At 41.3% G+C, this 22185-nt stretch overlaps 2 protein-coding genes across 2 annotated transcripts; both read right to left on the reverse strand.

Annotated features, from left to right (window-relative positions):
• Nucleotides 1-105: 105 nt before the first annotated feature.
• Nucleotides 106-6977, reverse strand: LOC143553448 (geranylgeranyl transferase type-2 subunit alpha 1-like). The gene is made up of 8 exons (XM_077043449.1): nt 6838-6977; nt 6588-6762; nt 2703-2863; nt 2518-2622; nt 1693-2424; nt 1442-1619; nt 1169-1355; nt 106-686 (listed from the first exon to the last, which is right to left on the reverse strand). The coding sequence occupies exons 1-8, from the start codon at nt 6951-6953 to the stop codon at nt 298-300; spliced, it is 2043 nt and encodes a 680-aa protein (XP_076899564.1). The 5' UTR covers nt 6954-6977; the 3' UTR covers nt 106-297.
• Nucleotides 6978-8517: 1540 nt separating this feature from the next.
• LOC143553425 (rho GTPase-activating protein REN1-like) lies at nt 8518-13376 on the reverse strand. Its single transcript, XM_077043423.1, has 22 exons — nt 13125-13376; nt 12581-12661; nt 12384-12420; nt 12203-12279; nt 12061-12131; nt 11884-11962; nt 11625-11755; nt 11444-11583; nt 11288-11365; nt 11036-11091; nt 10851-10920; nt 10638-10722; nt 10308-10551; nt 10059-10235; nt 9904-9953; nt 9762-9822; nt 9606-9689; nt 9415-9528; nt 9235-9335; nt 9041-9089; nt 8869-8955; nt 8518-8772 (listed from the first exon to the last, which is right to left on the reverse strand). Exons 1-22 carry the CDS (start codon nt 13374-13376, stop codon nt 8551-8553), a joined length of 2346 nt encoding a protein of 781 aa, XP_076899538.1. The 3' UTR covers nt 8518-8550.
• Nucleotides 13377-22185: the final 8809 nt, after the last annotated feature.

The raw sequence follows: 22185 nt of genomic DNA on the forward strand, positions 1-22185 counted from the left end.
TCATTACACGAGTAAATATAGATGGTGTTTCTTAAATTTGTTTCAAACTAACACTTTAATTTTCTTAACAGGCGAACACAAACAAAGAAACTTTGTCCTAGTTAAACTTAAATGAACAAAATAATCATGCGACCAAAAGTACTTTAAAAACACAAGGGAGGCTGAATACCAACTTTAAGGTTCAAGCTTTTAACAAGCGAAAGATGAAAGTGTGCAATCATGGTTTGAGGTTAAGATTCACGGTACATGTAATTTACGGCTATACCCACCCGGCTAAAACAAAAACAAAGACTCTACCTAATGCAATTCTTCACCATCAAGCCATTTCAGTCCAGGAAATAATTTAACCAAGAACAACACAAATCTTTCATCAACAACCGCATTTCCAACAATATCTAACTGCTTGACATCTAGACCTCCGAAAACAGAATAAGCTTCCCAAAAATGCACCACTTTTTCATCAGCAGTAGCAAACTCTTCAAACTTTTTATCATAATCAAGCGTGTGTGACAGTGGAGATGAACATAAATACCGCCTCGTGTCTACTGTGTGTGCCCCGATCTCATTGTAGGAAATATTTAACACCCTTAGTGACTTCAAGAATCTCAAAGGGTCCAATGCCGTAAAGCTGCCGAGTTTGTTGTGACTAAGGTTTACGCATGAGAGAAGCTGCAAAGCCTCCAATCCTGTAAGAGTCCCAAAAAGGTCATATCTTAGTTTTATTTTATTTTTCTTTAAATTTAATAATGCACTAGAGAGGAGATATAACAAAATACTTAACCAACATGGAAGGTTGTGTTGACAATGGCAGTTGACTTGTAAGCGTTTGAGTAACATGATATTGGGAGATTAATGCACCAAAAATGCATTCTGACCACCTTTCTATCTGTTTGTTTTATGTTAATTCTTTGTTATTTTACCTGTTTGACCTTTAAATATCAAACCATGACCAGAATGGATTATTTTATAAGCAAATGGGTTGAAAATAATAAGTGATTTAAGCGTTATATATGATTAAAAAATGTATATTATTTCAATGTTTAATTACTGCCTCTATCCGAATTGCTTTTCTCGAAAGAGGAAAATGTTTCAATTCAAAGACCAAGTAAATGTGAGATGTGCAAACTGTAAAGCATGCTGTGAGATTTGACAGTTATAGATGTTTTACCTTCAATAGAATGAAGTTGGTTGTGGCTGAGATCTAGACTTTGCACCCATAATAACCGCTCAAGGGATCCAACTCGTGATAAAGATAAAGAATTCAATCTTAAACACACAGGACCGGCGATATTTGAAGAAGATGCCTCTTTATACTGGCAGCAGTATTTCATCAAAGACTCCTTGCTAGAAGTCAACTGCAATATCAAAGAAGTGCTTATAATTGGGCACGTTTGGATTATGTTTTAATCTCCAACAGTTAAAATATGTGATAAAAAAATACCTGTTTTAGAAAAACCAAGCTGTACTCATCCTTGTAATATTGGTAATGTGTGGGGTCCAACTCCATCAACTCGGAATATAGTTGCAAAACTTCCTCCACGTGAGTCGTATTTGGAGTATCAGTTATCATGGCATCATTCGCCATCAATAATCTCGCGAGAGTGAGCTTCCCAATTTTACTATTAGATAATACAAATGTTAAATAAGAATAATACGAGTATTTAAAACAAAAAGTCACAGACGGCTGCATACCACTCTGCCCATGTCAATAATTCTCGATACTGATCAATTTCACTAGCTATCATCTCAGACTTCCATTTTGGAGATGTAGATTGCTCATAATCACTTGTTAACTCAAAATATGATTTAAACAAATTCACCACGTTTGCATTTATGTCAACTGTAGAGAAATTCTCATCTGTCATTAATATCCTTGCTAAACTCTGTCCTTCAGGTTGCAAATCATGGCATACAGAAACTGTAAATGCGAAAGACCAGTGTCGGCTACATGGCACACCATTTAAAGATATTATGCCTTGAGAATCTTCTGAGCTAACTTTCACTTGAAAGATCTTTGATGAGTTAATTTCTCCAAGAGGGATGGTCAGATGGGTCAACCAGGCTTGACCACAGTTAAACTTATTTTCTGAAAGCGGGCTCCACGTAATGTTTCTGAATATGTCATTCTCAACTTGAACACTAACTGTATGTAAGGTTACACCTTCAACTGGCTCATTGAAAAAGAGAACGACAGGGAAGGTCGTTTTAGTAATTTCAGAACCATGAGGAGGCCATGAAGAAACTAACTTAGGCATGTCGACTTTAACAGTTTGATCCAGAAGCCATAGATGATAGAACCACCCACTTTGATCATCTGGGTCGGTAAAAACTGCATTTCTTACAAATTCATATTCCTCTTTTAAAAATATCTCCTTTGGAAAATATCCTTCAACCTTTTTTTCCAGCAGATGAGTTAAGAGTACACTGAAAATATCAAGAAATCACATAATATAGATAAAAGAAAAGTCGAAAAGAATTTCGATTAAACATAATGCAAATGAAAATAAGAGGCCTTACCTACGATTGTGCCAAGCAGAATAATTACTGAAGTTATCATTTATCATATCTGTTGTAAACTGTAGCTCCTTCTCATCTGATATGTTCTTCAACCCTGCAATAAATCTGAATAGGACATAACAAATAAGATCCATAATTCCCTAGTTAGATACACACACACACACACACCAAATTAATGTATTCACCTTCGGTAATTCCATGCATGAAAATTACGGGTGTCTTGCTTCTGGAATAGATTTAGAAGCTTTAATTCCCGCTCTGTTGAAGCATTCCCTTTGCTTATCACCCATTTCCGGTGATGCCATGCTCCATAAGACTTAAAATTCTTCCTTAGTGCACTCTCTACCTACACGTACAGTCAAAAATTTTTATCAAGAAACCTGCTCAAAACTTGATTGCAATGGCCAAACCCTACATGTTTATAACTTATATAGCTAAGCTGTTGCACTTAAGCCTATAACGAGGATTGCTAAAAAATAGAAACTAATTTGGAACAAAATTATTCCTAACAAGTTAAACCATTTTCTTGTTCAAGAAGTAACCACCATCCATAATGTTAGGATTAAACGCACACACGAAACTGAACACGACACGAAAGCAATAAACGAACACGAGGATTTAACGTGGTTCGGTCTAAACTGACCTACGTCCACGGGTGGCAACTAGGTATTTCTTTATTGAGTGACCAATATTACAAGTACATAATGTTGTTTATATAGAGACTGAACTAGGGTTAGTAAATTATTATGCAAGAAATCTAAACCGGGCCGGGCTTGGGCCCGACCGCCCACACCCGTCTCCTCTTTTGACTTCATATAATAAACCGGGCCAACAAGGCCTACGAACCCAACAATCTCCCACTCGGAGGCCTTGAGTACTCTCGTCTGCACTCCTGATTATACTTCTGTAATCTGAACATTAAACTTCTTCTAGTTGCCACCGCCTTCTCATCAATTAACCTGAAGGCCCGTTGAAGCTCCCCGGAGCTCCAACACGTCAGTCACGGCTGAAACTGCCCCTGACCCGTTCTCTGTCCCTACCGGCTCCCACTGTAACGAACTACCGGATCCTGAGATAACCTGAGAACAAACACTCTCCATATTCAGCAAGTAATTCACTGGAGAGACTTTTACAGCTGGAATACTGGTTTTCTTAATCCACTGTCGACCTGGAACTGTAACTGAAACACGACCTGTGCTCCCACTGTCACGATGTCCCCCAACTGATTTAACCTTCCTAGCTCGTTCATCCTGAATCTTCACTTTGGCTCTGGGTTTGTTACTTGCAAAACGAACCTTCTTCTGCCCACGAGATTCTGTGAACCGGATTTTGTCTTTCACCAAAACTGGATCCACTCCTTTCGATGACATGCCGACCATATACAACAAACCCATTTTCTTGCCACGAGCAACAACGAGATTCCCTTTGACTACTTTCCACTGCCCATTCCCGAACTTAACATCGTGCCCCTGGTCATCCAACTGCCCAACTGAAATCAAACGTTTCTTCAAACTTGGAATAACCCTCACGTCTTTCAAAGTCCAAGAAGTACCGGCTGAAGTTATCAAATCAACGTCTCCCATACCCGTAACCTCTAAAATATCATCATTCGCTAGTCGAACCTTTCCAAAATCCCCAAATTTAAGATTCTTCATCGTTTCACTACAGTGAGTGGCATGAAACGATGCACCAGAATCCATCACCCAAGCATCAACGCTACTCTCAACACTACAAACCAAAGCCTCATCACTACTGACCCCGTCATCTGTGTCGTCTTCTGTAACGTTCACCTCTTTCTTACCATTCGGACACTGATTCCTGAAGTGTCCTTTCTCTTTACAACCCCAACATTCAATATCCTTACGAGTCTTAGACTGACTCCTCTTCCTGCTCCCACTGCCTCGCTGTTTTCCCCTACCTCTACCTTCTGTGACTAGCATATTGCCTGATGATTCACCTGAACTTCTACGTCTTGAATCTTCTCCCAGAATCAGATCTCGAATCCCATCGAAAGTAATATTTGTAGACGAACTACAAACTGCAGTCATTGTTTGCGACCAACTGTCGGGCAAAGAGGATAATAACAAGAGGCCTTGAACTTCATCATCAAACTTAATGTCAACTGACACTAAGCGGGACAAGATCGAATTAAGATTATTGATATGAGTTGTAACTGACCCACCCTCTTTCATTCGAGTTGTCACTAGCTCTCTGATAAGATAGACCTTATTCGCTGCCGAAGGCTTCTCATACATGTTGGATAGTGCGTCCATCATACCACGGGCTGTGGTTTCTTTCATGACGTTAAACGCCACATCTTCCGACAACGACAATGTAATACAAGCCCTAGCTTTCTTGTCTAACTTCTTCCAATCTGCTTCTGACAACTTTTCTGGTTTTTCATCCTCAAGCACTACATCCAAGTCTTTCTGACAAAGTAGTGCCTCAATCTGCATCTTCCACCAACCGAACTTCTGTCCGTCAAACTTCTGTATCGAAACCTTTCCGTCTTCTGCCATAGCAATGACTAAAACGAAAAACTGGATAAAACAGAGACAGACACAGCAACACGAGCCTGAACTTAACGATTGTTCTACTGAACTCTGTTAAAAAATCAACCTATTTATACGCAGCGGAATATCGAACTGAAAATCAGAAACTGAAACTTTAAACTGAAACGATAAAACCTGACAAACGCGGTTGGCACTGGTTCTCCGTTTCTTTAACGCTTCTTCTGACTTAAAACTGTTCTTCAACGAAAAATAGGATCTTGATTCAACTATTCTTGACTCGTACTTTGCAAAATAGAATCTCGACCCTTGCTTAAATGGATCTCGGGCCCAACAAAATAAACAAGCTAGACCCTCTCAAAAAATTAAACAATCTGGATAAAGTTGGTGGCCATTGAACTCCCTTGTCAACAAAATAATATTGTTTTTCCTTGTCTTTTCCTAGTCTGGCATGAATCTCAAGAGAAAAATAATAATACAAACCCTTCTTTTCTTCTCTGTTCAAACGCCACTAGCGGAAACAAAAGAGACAACCTGGAATCGAACAATACGATGCTTACAGCTTTCAAACGGAACCAACAAAAAAACGCAGATCGCGCGGGCTGGGTTTAGTAGCGGCGAAACGACGGCGGAAACCCTAACGGCGATCGGAAAACCGTAGGCGGCGGCGGAACCCTAGCGCAGTAGGGTGGCGGCGGCTGGATGGTTTGGCGGCGACTCGGCTGGTACAACGTGTTCTTCGCGTGATCCGAACCTAAGCTCTAGATACCACTTGTTAGGATTAAACGCACACACGAAACTGAACACGACACGAAAGCAATAAACGAACACGAGGATTTAACGTGGTTCGGTCTAAACTGACCTACGTCCACGGGTGGCAACTAGGTATTTCTTTATTGAGTGACCAATATTACAAGTACATAATGTTGTTTATATAGAGACTGAACTAGGGTTAGTAAATTATTATGCAAGAAATCTAAACCGGGCCGGGCTTGGGCCCGACCGCCCACACCCGTCTCCTCTTTTGACTTCATATAATAAACCGGGCCAACAAGGCCTACGAACCCAACACATAACACTTTGTGCCTTGCCCAGACATACTCAAAATCGCCAACAATTTGATCAGTCTTCTCCAACTACTATATCTTTGTTTCATGAGTTCATCCTAACTAGAACCATAAATCTGACTAAATAACCAAATAGACCAACATAGAGGTGCAAATACCAGCTAACCAGTTTTTGGAACATCAATTACTGGCCAAACAGTCAAAAGCCTATGTAACCTATTCGGTTCGGTTATTAACCGATAATAACCTATCAAAATTAACCTTATAAACAAACATTAACCGTACTAACATATACCGGTTCCTAAACATCCATTAGTAACATGTTTCTCTTATACCGGTTATTAACCGGTTACAGTTTGCACCTCTAGAACAGTATACATGTTTGCTGCAAAACCTAAAATGATGTTGTAATAATAATAAAATATAATAATAATAATAATAACAACAATCACGATAGGATGTGTGATAAAACAACTGAGCTAGAGGAACTTACAACTCGCAACTCTTCATCGATAATCAATCTGATGCGATCGGCTTCCGCCACGTCAGCGTCATCCGGTTTACTGAGATTATGTTGAAAGGCGAGTTTTCGATAGTTCCAGGCGGTCATGAACTCCGGATTCAGCTCAATGAGCTTCGCATTGATTTCTAGGGCTTCGTTCGTGTAACTACACATCAATCGATTATTATTATTTGGAACACAATAATAAATAACAACTAATAATAATAAAGTAGTAGAGTACATGTGATTGTGATGATTATGAAGAAACTGAGATTGAAGAGATCGAATCTTAGCTGCCTTGATCGCCGATGCATTCTCGTCAACTGGCGTTGCAGGTTTTCTAGGTCTTCCGTGCATCTTTATCGATTCAGATCGATCGATTTGATTGCGAGTCTGTTAGTCCCTGGTGCTTTGGTTTTCAATGTAAAGTTGATCAATTACACAGGATTTTCTAGTCGGTGGTTTTAACGCATTTGGTTCGTTGGACAAAAGCTCAAATAAAACCAGTTAAAAAAAAAACTTGATTTGAAACAACGTGAGTTGAGTTGATTTATTCAGGTAACCAAGTCCAACTCGTTCCTCGGCATGGCTCGTTAGCTCACTTCAAAATCAAGCTCGAGTCTAGCTGACCTGTCTCATTTAATTTCAAGCCTGAGCTCGAACACATTTCTAAATATTCCTCTTTTGAACCAATTAGGATGCGTCATGTTAGACTAGCCGGCTGAGGAGGCTAAGCCATAGCCGGCTCGTTTTGGGCTTTGAAATTGATAAATATAAAACGTTTGTGGAACCTACCTTTTGACCAACCAAGACTTCATATGTCACCTGTATGTTAAACTTGACCTACATATGTAAATGCATTTATTTGGTGGTTTGTCTTGTAAGCTAAAAAAACGCATCGGCTACGTTGCCTTGTCTTCTCTTAGCATGTGTTAAAGACATGAACCGATATATTGTTGTGTGTGTGTTTGTGGGGGTGGGGGGGGGGGGGGGGGTTGTATTAAAATGTTTGTTTTCCATACTAATAAAATAGATGGTGCTCCATATTAAACTCGTACCAGGCTCCTTTAATCTTTGACAAAAATCTTAGATTCACCGCTATGTTAGGATTACCTAAATTCGTCCCAACTCCCAACCTAACGCATTGCCATCCGTAGGCATTTAATGCTTTTTACATTTTAAGATACATATGGAAGTATTAATTATGATAACACAAACTACTGCAATGAAAAATATTATCATGATAGTGGGAATGCGTTTATGAGACGAACATTTTTAATCTCAATCTCTTACCCATTGTGTTACCTAATCCGTTACCATCCCTATTGATAATAGTGAAAAACGTTATACACGCTTTTATTTGTATGTACATGTTGGCAATGACTTTCACGTTCAATATAGATTAAAAGTGGTGTAAAAAATGTATAAAAACTTGAGTACGGTAACTCATAAAAGAAACAAATACAAAAACAGTAATGCTATGTACAAATGTTTATGTGGTTCTTGTAGCTCTCTATATAAAATCACTCATAAAATAAACAAATACAAAAAAAGTAATATTATGTACAAATGTTTATGTGGTTCTTGTAGTTCTCCATATAAAATCAGTATTAAATATTTTTATTTGACTAAGATTTAAGCATGAAAATGATAGTAGGCATAAAGACAATTATGTTTCCCAATTACATAAGAAAAGACACTAATAATTACAAAAATGCCTAATATAAAAAACTATTGAAAATTTTAAAAATTGCACCATTATATATGGCAGCTTTGGTCTACATACTATACCTTAAACTAGTAGTAATAACTTCAAGTATAAATACATCTAAGCTCAAGTGAAAAGTTTGCATTTTGGTGTTTGTTTTAAATCACATTCTTGTGTTTTGATCTTTTTTGCTAAACCCCATATATTATTATCATCGGTTTAACAGGTGCGGTGTGAAGTGAATAATTAATTCTCTGGCTTATTAGACGATCCTTGATGTTGTTGGGATGAAGTGTCGGGTGACGATTCTTCAGGTGATTCGGACTCCTTTTGACTACCACCGTCGTGTTTCTGGGATGATTGTCCTTTATTATCACTCTCCAGCTCATTCGCCATCTGGTTGCGCTTCTCTTTCAAAAAGCTCAGCCTGTTTGTTATTCTTGACAGCGCCGAGTTTGTATTAGCTGGCTGTCATACCAAATGCATCACACAAGTTAAACCATCAAACATATCAAATTGGTTGAAACTTGAAAGTGAACAAAAGTGTATTTTCATAACATGTACCTCACCCCTTGAGTTGGATCTTTTGACCAAGGTTGACGTTGATTTGCTCATACTCGGTTCACCTTTGCGTGACATAGAATGGAAGCCCTGGTAAAACAACAACAAAAAAGCACATGTACTAAAGAGCAGCCGTCACGATTATAATTTATAAACGATGCTGCTGATGTTATACCTTACTCTTACGTGTGTTTGAAGGTTCACGTTCGCGATCTTTATCTTTTCTGTACATAATAAAACAACACAAGAATACAAAATAAAATATGCAATACAAAACAGTAGACAAAAGGAGACATTTGTTATATGAAAACCACATGAGATGTTAGTGAGTACTAAAATATGTCGTTATCGGGAAAAATGGAAGCTTACCTTTTTCCTTGATTTAGCTGCAGTTCGAGATCATCAAGCTTTTGTTGTAAGCTGATGACTTCAGCCTCGGCTTGTGCAATATCCTCGAGATCTGCCTTGGTCTTTAGAACATGTACGGTCGTGTTACAGTAATATTTTAAATTAGGAGTTAGTATTTATTAAAAATAGATTAGTAGACACCTTTTCATCAATGGAGCCTGGTAACGGTAAGACCTTCTTCGACATCATGAGTCCAGCCTCGAGTACTTTCCTCATTTCTCGCTCTTTCTGAAACTGTTCCTTTAATGTTGTCACCTGCATGCACATTTTATATACATTATGTTTCATTTCAATATAATTAATTATCTAGAACATAATAATAATAATAATACCTCCTGCTCAAGAGCTAGACGACGGTCCCCTAAAGCATCCTTTTTGCTTAACAAATCTTTTTTAAGAATTGAATTTTGTCTTGCCTGTAGTCACAACGAGTTTATATTCACGATCGGTTCAGTAAAGAGATGGAAAAAGACATGACATTATTTTACCTCCTCTTCAATTTTCTTCATCAATTCAGCTTTAAGACTCTCGAGCCTGAATATTTCATCCCTAAAAACATTCCGATAAAACCAACAATTAAAGACTTGAAAAGAGTAAATCAAACTAGTATCCGATTGAGTTGTCACTTACCTTTCTTCTGCTATCGCGTCTATGTTGTCGATGTTCATTTTCTTCTTTGCCTGCACTCAAGTAATTTTGTATAATATATATATATAAGACAGAAGCAAAACATACAATGTAACATAAATAAACTACTAGAATTCATATAACCAAAAGTTAATAACCTTGCTGCCATGCTTATAGCTATCTCCGTCATCCTCGCTACTATTTGATCCACCGTCAGATGAATAATCACCATCCTCATAGTCATCATCATCGTAAGCATCATCACCGCTAAGCTCTTCACTTTCGCTTCCGCTCTCATCTGAGTCAGTGTACAGATCAGATAACATGTCTCCTTCCTGCAAAAATAATACTATTATTCATTTGATTTTAAACAAAACATTGCAGCTTTGATATATATAAAAAATTACCCCGAATATATTGTCGTATTCCTCTAGCAGGGTGATAATAATGGCTTGAGCATGGTTAGCTGCAGCAGCAGCTTGCATAAGTTGAGCAGAACCGTCACCGCCCATACTGAACTCATTGTCAAGCTCAACTTCACCAGCCAAAAGGGGTCTAAGAAGTAATGGCGACATACAAGCAGCGACAGCTGAAACACTCATGCGGTTCACATCCTTGTTCTCAGCAACAGCTTCCATTGTTATCAAAATTCTGTCCACGTCAGTCGGAGAAACATATTAAATAAACCAAATCCAAAAAACTAACTCCTAATTTAGAATCTGTTCATGTTATATCACCTTTGCAACAGACGGCGATTTGGTTCAGGAAAGGTGTCGCATATAGCTGCACGCATACAGTTGACTCTTGAGCCCCGATCGGTTCCTAAAAAAATTTGTTAATTACTTTATGATAAAAATAGTTTTAAGTACATGAGGAGACCATTGCAGGCAAGAAAACATATCAATGAATAAAACAAAGTTCTAGGCACTACAAGTCTGCAACAAACGTACGATATGCCTGTAGCAAAGCTTTGCAGCAAGAAGCTGGAACTGGAGATGACGGTAACTCTCGAAGAACATACTGAAAACAATATTGTAAAAGAAATAAAAAATCAAATACTCGAAAGCCAAACAGAGAAGAACAATTAGAAAAACATGATGAGCGTTTATGACCGTTGCTTTTATTTAAGGCATACCTTGATACAGTCTCCAATAACATGTCCGTCCTCATCTGCAGTGAACTCTGTTTTGCCTGCTCACCAAATTATACAAATTAGACAATTATATTTACTTGAACTCGACTCATCATAATGTCGCATTTAATGTGTCATTTGTATATCTCCTTTAATATTATAAATTCTGCAAGAATGTATTCACATGTGATTACAGATTACTTCTAGTTCTCAAGTTTGTGTGCACATAACTACATAAGATCCAAATTTACACACCGTGTTCATAGTCCCGAATCCGACGCTCAACAAGTTCCACATCAGCAGCCTGCCGCAGAATTCCTTCTACTTTAATTCCTGAAACATTACCATAGACAATGTATAATGATAATATTTCAAAATTGTTTCATAAATAAACAAATGTTAGAATGTTACCATGCTCTTCTACATATCTAAGGGCTTTCTCCAAGAAAGATGGAGTCCCGTCTACATCTTCCAATGCAAGCAAGACTGGCCGACCAAGGACAACAGATTTTGGAGATGAATGATCCTTTGCTGTTGGAATAGACAAGTGTTTCAGTGTCTTCGGTTAATGAAAATTAACACAAGGAGAAAGGTGAACTCACCCTTGTCGGTTTTTGAATTCCCGGATTGTTCTGTCGTCCCTGGGCTAGCAGTAGTAGGCGCATTTTCTAAAGCTTCCTCTAATGCATTCTTCCACTCATATAAATCATCTAAAGTTTCAGCCTAAAATAATAACAGCAGTAGGCACAAGCAGCCAATTGGACAAGTTAATAATAATATTGGTTGACACAATATAGTGTGCTTTCTATCTATCAACTACTCGAGTTTATAAGCTTAATAGAGACAGACACCTTAAGAGTAAATGACCTCCCATCGCGCCCGTCAGGGAATAACACGGTTAAGAGCTTCTTATCAGCTTTCACAACCACACTGAAATGCACATTAAAAAAAAAAAACTTACTACTATGCAGAGAATACTAAAATGCTAATTTAGTGAAGGGTGTGACTTAGAAAGCAAGAAAGCCAACCTGCCTGAGCTGTTGAGGTCTATGCCACCGAGTGTTAGATTTGCCTCACCGCCCTTTTCAGTACTAGCATTCTGTATCAACATATAAAATGAACCATCAACATATGAATAATTTACAAAGTATATAATGATATGTAACTTACTGGATCACTTCGGAAGAAGACGAGTGAGGTTTCTGTCAAAATAAACCATCTTTTCTTCCATGAGGTCCAGCCAATACCTACATAAGTGTAAAATAGAATATGACAATTGAATGGTTAACATACTTATTGTCATGCTATAAAGAAACTGTTGAACATTGAATAATGAAGAGAGTTCGTTCACCTTTTGACGACAGAAACAGTGGTCCACTCTTGTAATCCTGCAAATTATAAGCTTAGAATAATTTTAGAAACCAACAATGTAAAATATTTGTAAATTCCTTTAAAAAGTTTTATCAACCAGACTTAACATTTAATAAATACACAAATAAAATCAAATAGAAAAGGATGATAATCATGAAACTGGAAGTTGTTTAAAACCTTGTCGTTACGAGAGCTTTGCCTCTCCAAGGATTGAGTTGCACCCGACGTAGGCGACAAGTTACCACCACCACCATGTCCCTGCACCAACAAATTTTAACTAGTACGAGTCTTGTTCAAGTTCGGCTCATTTAACTTACACAGAGCTTGAACTCATTTCGAACTCTACTTCTAAAGCTCGAGCTTGGCTCGTGAGTAGTTTTCCAAGCTTGAACTCGGCTCGTTTACTCTTCACGAATTAATTGATATATATATATATATATCATATAGTATATTTTTTAGATATTTATCACATAATTTCATGTTTTCATATATAATAATAACAATAAAAATGATATATAGCTCATTAAAGCCCGCCAGCCTGCTCGAGCTCAATAAGTGAAACTTAATTAAGCTTGGCTTGTGAAACTTAATTAAGCTTGGCTTGGATCAAATTTTTGACGATCCTGGTTTACACCCCTACCACATACATATCCTGGTCTAAAACACAAAATGCGTTGAACTCGAATGGTAACAGATAATTTTGTGAGGTTGAAACTAAAACCTGGTGATTCGGAGAATCGTCAGCATTGGTTTTGGAATCATTACTATTGTTCTTCCCGTCGACGCCATCTTTTCTGGAAGTATTATTATTATTATTCGTCAAATTATCGGCAGCATTCTGATCGGAAGAAGCATTATGATTATGATTGTGATTATGATTATGATTATTATTATTGTTGTTTTTGGAATGATCAACACCAGCACCAGCGGATTTAGGATCAAGAGTGATGCTGTTGGGTTTGGGATTAGGCATAATATATATAACTCAAATCATATATTCAGATCGATTCCAAAACCTGCAGCATATATATGAAATCAATTCTTATTAATGATGCATTTATTCATCATCATGATTATATATACATATATGATATGATACAAAAAACAACACTTACATACATTTCATTGGCAATAATTTTATGCTATTTTGTATTTCTATTTGATTTGATTTGATTTGATTTTAGTTTTCATTGTAACTTTCTTTTCTTCTAACAGAATTCCGATGATCACGCACTAACCTTTACCATAATAAGAAATAAACAAATCATTTTTACTTTTTACTTTTTTATATTTATTATTACTACTTTTATATTTTATATTTTTCATTTATGGACATGTTATACATACGCCGTGTTTGAAATATAACGCCCATTTGAAGACCGTTAATGTAGCTTTGAGGATGTTTAAAGGGCGGACTATGAAATCATAGCCCTTTACTTTTCAAACAACTAGTCATATATCTTAAACACTTACTATTCAAGTCGATCGGTCAATACTTATTCACACGCCGTTAGAAATTTTTTACCCCACTATATATGAGAGACCAATGGTGTTTTGTGTTGTAAGATACATTCAATATGTACAAAACAACCCATCAACCATAGAATGATCTATCTATTGCTACTTTTCTCATATACAAAACACATAAATGACAAATCTTATATGGAGAGTGGAGACATTAGTCATTTTCATTGGTTGTAATATAAAATAATTATAAAAAGGTAAATGTTTACAACTCGAAAACATATCTCTTTATGATAAACAGATCCGTTATTACGGGTAGTTCCTACAAAGAAAGTGACGATGATAAGAAAAATTGCGAGATGAACATAAATGTAGGGATGTGAAGACGAAGAATATTGGTTGTCTTACGTAATTTGAGATAAATATTCACATTGCTAAATTTGTGTTGAGCATACAAACGAGCATTCACATCTCATCCCATATCCTCAAACCTATAACTTAATTAAAATCATAATTTTCTGGATTTACCTCTCACTTTAAAAAAAACGAGCATTCGCGTCCGTATACATAACTTTCACTTGTTTTATTAAATAAAATTTAAAGTTAACGGAAACAAATCAAAGGTGGTTAGTTTTTTTAATAGAAAACATTTAATTTAATTTAATTTAATTTAATTTAGTTTAAAGCTAGAATAACAGCTTTATAAAAGAAAGGAGAAAGGTTTTCATTCCGCGTATTTTGGCCCTTTTCTACTTCACTTTTATTTTTATTCATGTGAAAAAACCATTCTACTTTTTAGGTGTTTTATTAAGTTTTATAAGTTGATAATTAAAAATATTTATATAGTTTATGAGATAAAAAGATGATAGTAATCAATTTCTGAATTTGAGTAGAAAAAAAAAACTTATATGCATATGTGCAATCTGTATATATTAATATGACATATGAATAACATATATAACATGATATTTGAAGAGGTAGGTCCCAGCAGAGCCCAGTTGGACCCGCAAGACTCACTTCAAAGAGGGACGTCTGCGCGGTTGAACCCGCAAGACTCACCTTCAACAGGGACGTCTGCGCAAAGGCTAAACTCGCAAGACTCACCTTGAAGAGACGTCTGCGCAGAAACCAACTGGATCCGCAGGACCCACCATGCTCAGAGACGTGACGTCCTTACGCGCAGTACGCAAGCTGTTCCCGCAGGAAAAGCCTCCCAATGGTCGACGTACTCCGCCTGTTCCCGCAGCAACGGATACTAGCCATCAGGGAAGGCTACCCGCGCAGCAAGGCTACACGCACAAGGCACTTAACTCTTAAATAATTCAGTAATGTCACCTGAAGAAGGAGTGAGCAAGCCGGGAACACTCCCGCACAAAGCCGGGAACACTCCCGCACAAATGAGCCAGTCCGTACGATACTGGAGGATCTTTTGTACTGTACCTGACGAGGTATGGACAAAAGATCTGACCAAAGATACGACAGCTCACTGACAACAGTATGACGAGCAGCACGCTCTTGTACTGTATGTCACTATCAGCCGCTGCCTACTCACCAACCTGTCGGAGGACGTGCATAGCCTGCAGTTGGTGGAACAGGAATAGTACACAGCCGGCCTGGTCACTATCAGCCGCTGCCTACCCACCAACCACCAGCATGGCACGTGCGTAGCCCACAGTTGGCAGAACAGGAATACTATTCAGCCGGCTGTACCTGCTTGGAAACCTACCTTCGGCTATAAATACTCCAACACCTTGGAATGGTATGGACACATTACATTACCTTATCACATCTTATCTTTTCTAGCAATCTCTTAATATACACTTATATTCAAGAGCAATCTAGTCTGATTCTCACGCCGGAGGGTGGTCACAAGGAGGTACCCCCCCCCCCCCTTCTAAGTGACGAGCTCACGGTGTCTGTTTTGCAGGTCATCTGAAGAACCATCTTTGCCGGATCTAACCCCTCGTGGGAAACATCTATTTAACCCCCAGATTATCCATAATCTGCCGGGGGTCAATTAGTGTTTCTTCATTGGCTCCATCCGTGCATAAAAGCTAGAACTAATTCTCTCAGTTTTTTCAAAACCTCCGAAAAGATGGTTAACGTTACTCCGGTCCCCAGGCCAGGGAGTAACCAAGAAACCCCGGTAACCACAACCCCAGCTACTGGGGGGAACACCGGCGAATACACACATTTTACGAACACTACCCCGGTTACCCAAGCCGGGGCAAGTGCAGTAAATTTTACGAACACTACCCCGGTTACCCAAGCCGGGGCAAGTGCAGTAAACAATCCTCCCCTGGGATTCATTGATACCCAGGTGGAAAGACAACAGACGAGGCACCCCCGCCAAACACTTGAACAAGTTAAAGCGTGGGCGGAAAAACGTCAAAGGGAATTCCAAGCTGAGTTGGATGAACGCTTACGTTCACTCCAACAGGCTGACGAATTCGGAAGCACTCAACAGCTCAACATGAGCAATGAGTGCGAGTACTTGGACGATGATTCGGAGGAATCCGACACCGACGTAAACCCTCGCCATAAGGCGAAAGGGAAGCGTAAGGACACGGACTTCCAACCGAGAAGGAATTTTGGAGAAACTTTCAAACCAAAACACGCGGGTAGAAACCCACGTGACTTCTCCAAAGCTTTTAGACCAACTGTTGCAAATGCGGGAACGTCCAAGTTTGCAAGGGACATTGCGGATGCAATCGCCCCGAAGAGTGCCAAGCAGATGCCCAACATCGGCACTTATGATGGTATATCCGACCCAGACGATCATTTGAACAGATTCATAGCGGGGGCAACCGTCAGCAATTGGACGGAACCCACGTGGTGTTATATGTTCCAGATGACGCTAGTTGGAGCGGCTAGAGCGTGGTTTGACCGTCTACCGGTCCACCACATCTATGATTGGGCAGACTTCCAACAGAAGTTTAGCCAACACTTCAGCCAACAAAGAAAGTATACCGAAGACCAATGGACAATCCTCAATTGCATTCGAGAGGAAGATGAATCTTTGCTAGACTTCATCACTCGCTTCAACTCAAAGAAGCTAAGTCTGGGTAGTATTAGCGAAGATCTTGTTCGCGCTGCTTTCATCCAGGGCACAAAAGACCCAGAGCTCATCCGCACCTTAACGGGTAAAGATGGCATGCCATCCACATGGGATGCCATCATGACAGCAGCTAAACGCTTCGCGGAAACGGAAAAGCAACTGGGTAGAGATCTTCCCCAGAGCACAAACCTCTACACCCAGAAAACAAGAGAAAACAATGTCCTTACCGCCCGAATAAACAAAAAGAGGAAGCTAGGCATTTGGCAGTCAAGGGTAAACTTTGACACCTCATCCGGCTCGCACCCTCGGTTAGGCGGAAAGGATAAAATGCCGTCGTCAAACCGGAACTCCAGATGGACGCCACTCACCAAAAGCGTCACCGAGATATTCGACACCGAGAGACTCCCATGGCCAAAGGCTCCAATAATCCGAGAGCGTCACAACGCTGATCAGAGCAAATTCTGTGACTTCCACAGGACAAGAGGCCACAACACCGAGGAATGCGTAGACTTGAAGGACATCGTCGAAGCATTTGTCAGAGATGGGACGCTCACGCACCTAGTGGCGTAATGAACGCTGAGCAGGCTAATGCGTGTAGAACCCCAGTTGGGGAAAACACGAATAAAACTGCAGCTTCAATGTCGGAGACTACTTACTGTGTAAACAACAAGATTCCGAACCAAGTGCATATCGGCTCGAAAGGCTCGATGACACTCCCAAGAACATGGAAGGGAGCTCAATTACACAGTCTGCATGTAGATCAATTCCAAACTTGTAAAAGAAAAGGCCCAGAGCCACTTTTAATGGAAATGATTCTCCTTATCACATTGACGCTGATGGTCTTACATTTATACTTAATGAACTTTCCACACTGATATGCCGGTCTTCACCGCATACATAAGTGGGAAAACAAGTCGTTGCATGTGGAAGGCGGCAAAACCCGCATAAACACAAAACGACAAATTTTTAAAGAAAATATAAGGAAAGCCTTCACGAAGGTCAGTCATAGGTAAAGTTTGATCATACTACTAAATGAAAATGCCGGTCCTAACCGCACAAATCATGATAGAGGACACCGAACTAACCTATTGACAACCGCGCGTCGAACGGTCAATTTATTCAAAACACTGATGCCGGTTTTCACCGCATAAATAAGTGTAAAGAAATCGTTGCGTGTGGAAGGCGGCAAAACCCGCATAAACACAAAAAACGGCAAACCTTCACGCAGGTCAGTCATAGGTGAAGTTCGGTCATCCCACTAAATGAAAGTGCCGGGCCTAACCGCACAAATCATGATAGAGGAAACTAAACTTTAACCTATTGACAACCGCGCGTCGAACGGTTAACTTATTCTGAACACTTAGAAAATATCTTCAAGGAAAAAATGAGGAAAACCTCCACGCAGGTCAGATATAGGTAAAGTTTAGCCATCCTACTAAGTGCAAGTGACGGTCTTACCCGCACAATCACGAAAGAGGAAGCAAAACTTTAACCTATTATCTGCCACGTTGATAGGTTAACTTATTCAAAGTACTTAAGAAATTGCTAAGTTAAACTAAAGTATGCACAAGCGAATCATATATTGTTTATGCGGCAAAACAAGTGCCAAATTAAACTATAATATGCATGAGCAAGTCGTATAACGTTTATAAAGCAAGAGTGACGGTCCTACCCGCACAAAAGAGTTACATTCCATAAAAATTCAAGTATTACAAGAATGGCCGGGTATCTACCCGCCTACAAGAGTGTAAATCTATACAAAAACATAAACCTATCCTAACAGTGGGAAGGGATCTAAAGGTTCAAGCTTCAGGACCACTCCCTCCAAACCCACTTGTACCCGCACCATCAGTTGGCTGTGGCGGTTCAAGGAAGGTCTTGAGAATGGTTAACCCATCATCAGCAGCAGCAACTTCGTTCACCTTCTCCACCACTGGATGCGGGAAGGCAGCATACTGGTTCACTGCTTGGTCATAAGCAGCTTCAGTATCCACATCATATAAAGGGAAGTTGGAAGGTGGGATGCCCTTCTCAACGAACCCTAGACCAAGCAGGAAGCCAGCCTTTTCCCCATCCTCATGAGAAGCGTTGAGGGCTGCGCTCATGGCATCGTCATATGATGTGTCCGTGAAGACCCGATGCACAATCTACAAAACAAAAATACAAGTATCAAAACCTTTTCTAAGTATAAAGAAAAGCGTGAAGACATTATGAAGCTAAGCTTACCTGCGACAACGCTTCTCGTAGAAGCCATTCCTTGGTAACCAGAGCCTCCTGGAGGGCAGCTTGAGCTTGGTTACGGGCGCATTCGGCTTCACTTTTGTTAAGGTTGGCAAGCAACACTTCCTTAGCAGCAGCCTCTTCAACGCCCTTTAGCTTACGCTCAGTATGGTCAAGCATACCCCTCTGGTCCAAGATTTCTTGAAGCTTCTTGGCGTCTTCCATAGCCAACGCGTCATGAGCCTGCTGGAGCCTCTCTAATTTGGCTTTGAGCTCCTCATTCTCGGTGCGTAGAGGCTCAGCAACAGCTTCAGCTCTGGTGGCCCTCTCAGTTGCATTCCGAGCGGTTTCCTTTGCCAACCGAAGCTGTTCGTTAACAGCTTGGGCAGCCTTGGAACGGGCCTCGAGACGGGCCTGAACTTCAACCTCAAGGGCCTTGAAGGCCTTCTCCTTCTCCGCAGCAACGGCGGAGAGCCTCCTGTTCTCCTCCCGGACAGCCCGCGCCTGAGCTACTTCTTGGATACGAGCTGCTTTTAACTTGTCGTTTTCACGACAAAGCAGCTCGACGCGCGGCTGCATCCGGGCAAGGAGAATTCGAAGCTCGTTTGTCAGCCTACCCTCCTGGTAGCTTGACATAGCTTCTCCCAGTGCACCACTGGGGGCGGCGTGGCGCGCCCACTCGACGCAGTCCACAGCCGTCCGAAGGGTGGTTCCCCGGCGGATGTTCCACCGCGGAACAAACACCTCATTCGAATCCGACACTGCAAAAACAAAACGAAGTTAGGAAAAGATGATAAAAAAAAAAACATAACAGGCCAAACTAACCCTACGCACCTGTAGGGTCGACGACAGGCCTGTAGCCGCCAAACCCATCACCCGAACCTAGCGGATATCCATCCAAGAGGTCAGGCAGATGGGAAGGAGGCAGAGATTGGCTAGACGCCCCAACCCCAAACATACCTGCTGAACCAGCCGGGGGCGAGGTGGTCGCCGGTGCCGGATGCGTGGTTGAAGCCGCCGTCGTAGGAACCAACGGAGGTGAACTCACCGGAGGTGAACTCACAACCGTGGTCGCCGCTGCGGAAGAGCCCGCAGAAAAACTCACCGCCGGCTCAGTGAAGGAATCAGTGAATATGGCACTGACAGCCGGCGGAGACGACGTCACAGTTGGAACAGTTGCCTCAACCGAGTGAGCAACTGAACCAACACGTGAAGCAAGCGCAGCCGCCTGGGTCATCGCCTCGGGTAGGTTGACCAAACCTACCGTCATGGGTCCAGAAGTGCTCCTCCCCGCTCCACCCTGGAATGCGGTTGCATCCACGCCTGCATGAAGACAACATATTTAAATATAATGGCGGAAAGATATGAAATTAAAGTTAAAGTTTACACTTACGAGTCCTCTTGAGCTTGAAGGTGCGAATAGGCGGGGACGAACCCGATGGAGCCGGCCTCTTCACGCCGGTCACCGTCGTTGTACTAGGCTGCCCGGAGGTGACAGCTGTCTCAACCTCCGGAACAGTGGTCTCATCACCACCATGGTTCCCCGCCACCTCTTCACTCTCGGTCTCCGACTCTGACCGATTCCCCTGATCGGCAGTGGAGGCAACCTTCGCCTTGCGCTTCCCGCCGGCAGCCTTCTTCTTCCTCGCCAAGAAAGGACCATCTGCGGATTCCTCATCAGAAGATGACAAAATTAGAGGAATTCCCGCAGAGGTTTGAGCATTGAGAGGGCGAGGGTCAAAAAGTTCTTTACCTGGCCGCCTGGCGCTCAGGATCTCGTGGCCTGGCGGGTAGACCTCCACGAACCGATCCGCCGTTTGCTCAAGGATGGGCAACTCGTTCTCATCTAGAGCACGAGTACCCATCCGAGCGGGACCATCACTCTCCCGCGGCTGCAGGAGAGACTGCAAGTCGTTTCCCTCTGAAAACAAAAAGAAAAAACGGTTATAACAAAAACCCTAAATTAACGGATAATATAAAGCATACCGTAAGGGACAGAGTTCAAACTGTATTCGAGGACAATGGGAATCTGTAACGCCTCATTCCACACCCGGCTCATCCCGAGCATCACCATCCCGGACTCCGCAAAGCGGTAAACCGGAGACTGGATCCGGGAAACCTTGGAGAACCATTCCGCCTCCTGGTAGTTGGAGGCGTGAAGGTTCGGGAGAGCTCTCCCGTTCTTGAACGTCATCGCTATGGGGACGACGCGAGCGGAGATATAGAAGAACTCCCGCTTCCAAGATCGAAGACTGCGCTCGGTAGCGCGGATCTTCAAACCCTTGATCCGATTGACCAAGGTATACCACCCTTGGATGCACCTCCAGGAATAGAAGGTCATCAGGCGGTCAACATGGGGCTCCACACCCAGAATGAGACACACCCACTCGAAATGGCGGATCTTGGCGATCGCCATTGGGTGTACCTCAGTCAGATGCACACCGTGTCTCTCCAGAACACGGTATACAAACTTCGTCAATGGGAACCTGAGATTCCCATAGACGAAGAATGCAGCGTACACCCCTATCTTGCCCTTGGGGGCATCGTACACCGTCTGATGAGGTGTAGGAAACTCAGGCTCGAAAGGCTCGAGCATGAACTTCCTGACGACGTACTGATAGAGGTCGATCGGAAGAGCACACTGGCACTCGCCAGCAGTACTCTTGTCATCCTTGTCCGACGTAGACAACGGATTCTCGAGGTATACATCGGACTCCTCGACAGTAACCTCAGGATCATGAGAAGACATGTTTGGGATGTAAACAAGAACGATTTCAGGAGAATGCTCGACAGAAAAGTTAGAGTATTCGCCGGAAATCGTTTAGAAGAAGAAGAGAGGTGAAACTGTGAGTTGAGATGCAACCTCTCCTCCCTTTATATACTCATCGCAATGAATGCGATGAATTTAATGCGGAAGAGAGAGGAAAACGTTGGTGCAATGAAACTATGACACGTGGAAAAAGCAAGCTGGCAACAGCTGTTGACAGGACGCGTGCCGTAAACTTCGCGGCCACGCGCCCGAAAACTCGCGCCCACGCGC

This window comes from Bidens hawaiensis, unplaced genomic scaffold (assembly GCF_021521415.1).
Source record: "Bidens hawaiensis isolate Kalapana, Puna unplaced genomic scaffold, B.hawaiensis_p1.1 tig00017238_1, whole genome shotgun sequence".
In the NCBI taxonomy this organism is placed as follows: Eukaryota; Viridiplantae; Streptophyta; class Magnoliopsida; order Asterales; family Asteraceae; genus Bidens; species Bidens hawaiensis.

What these genes read in the sequence shown, in the direction of transcription:
- LOC143553425 (XM_077043423.1), bottom strand. Translation starts at nt 13,376, where the DNA reads ATGCCTAATCCCAAACCCAACAGCATCACTCTTGATCCTAAATCCGCT. An exon ending in GTCTAGCTCTTGAGCAGGAG is followed by an intron (nt 9,529 to 9,605) that starts GTATTATTATTA and finishes ATGTGCATGCAG; the next exon opens with GTGACAACATTAAAGGAACA. An exon ending in CAAACACACGTAAGAGTAAG is followed by an intron (nt 8,956 to 9,040) that starts GTATAACATCAG and finishes TTGTTTTACCAG; the next exon opens with GGCTTCCATTCTATGTCACG.
- LOC143553448 (XM_077043449.1), bottom strand. Translation starts at nt 6,953, where the DNA reads ATGCACGGAAGACCTAGAAAACCTGCAACGCCAGTTGACGAGAATGCA. An exon ending in TCTGCTTGGCACAATCGTAG is followed by an intron (nt 2,425 to 2,517) that starts GTAAGGCCTCTT and finishes TGATATTTTCAG; the next exon opens with TGTACTCTTAACTCATCTGC. An exon ending in GCTTGGTTTTTCTAAAACAG is followed by an intron (nt 1,356 to 1,441) that starts GTATTTTTTTAT and finishes TTGATATTGCAG; the next exon opens with TTGACTTCTAGCAAGGAGTC.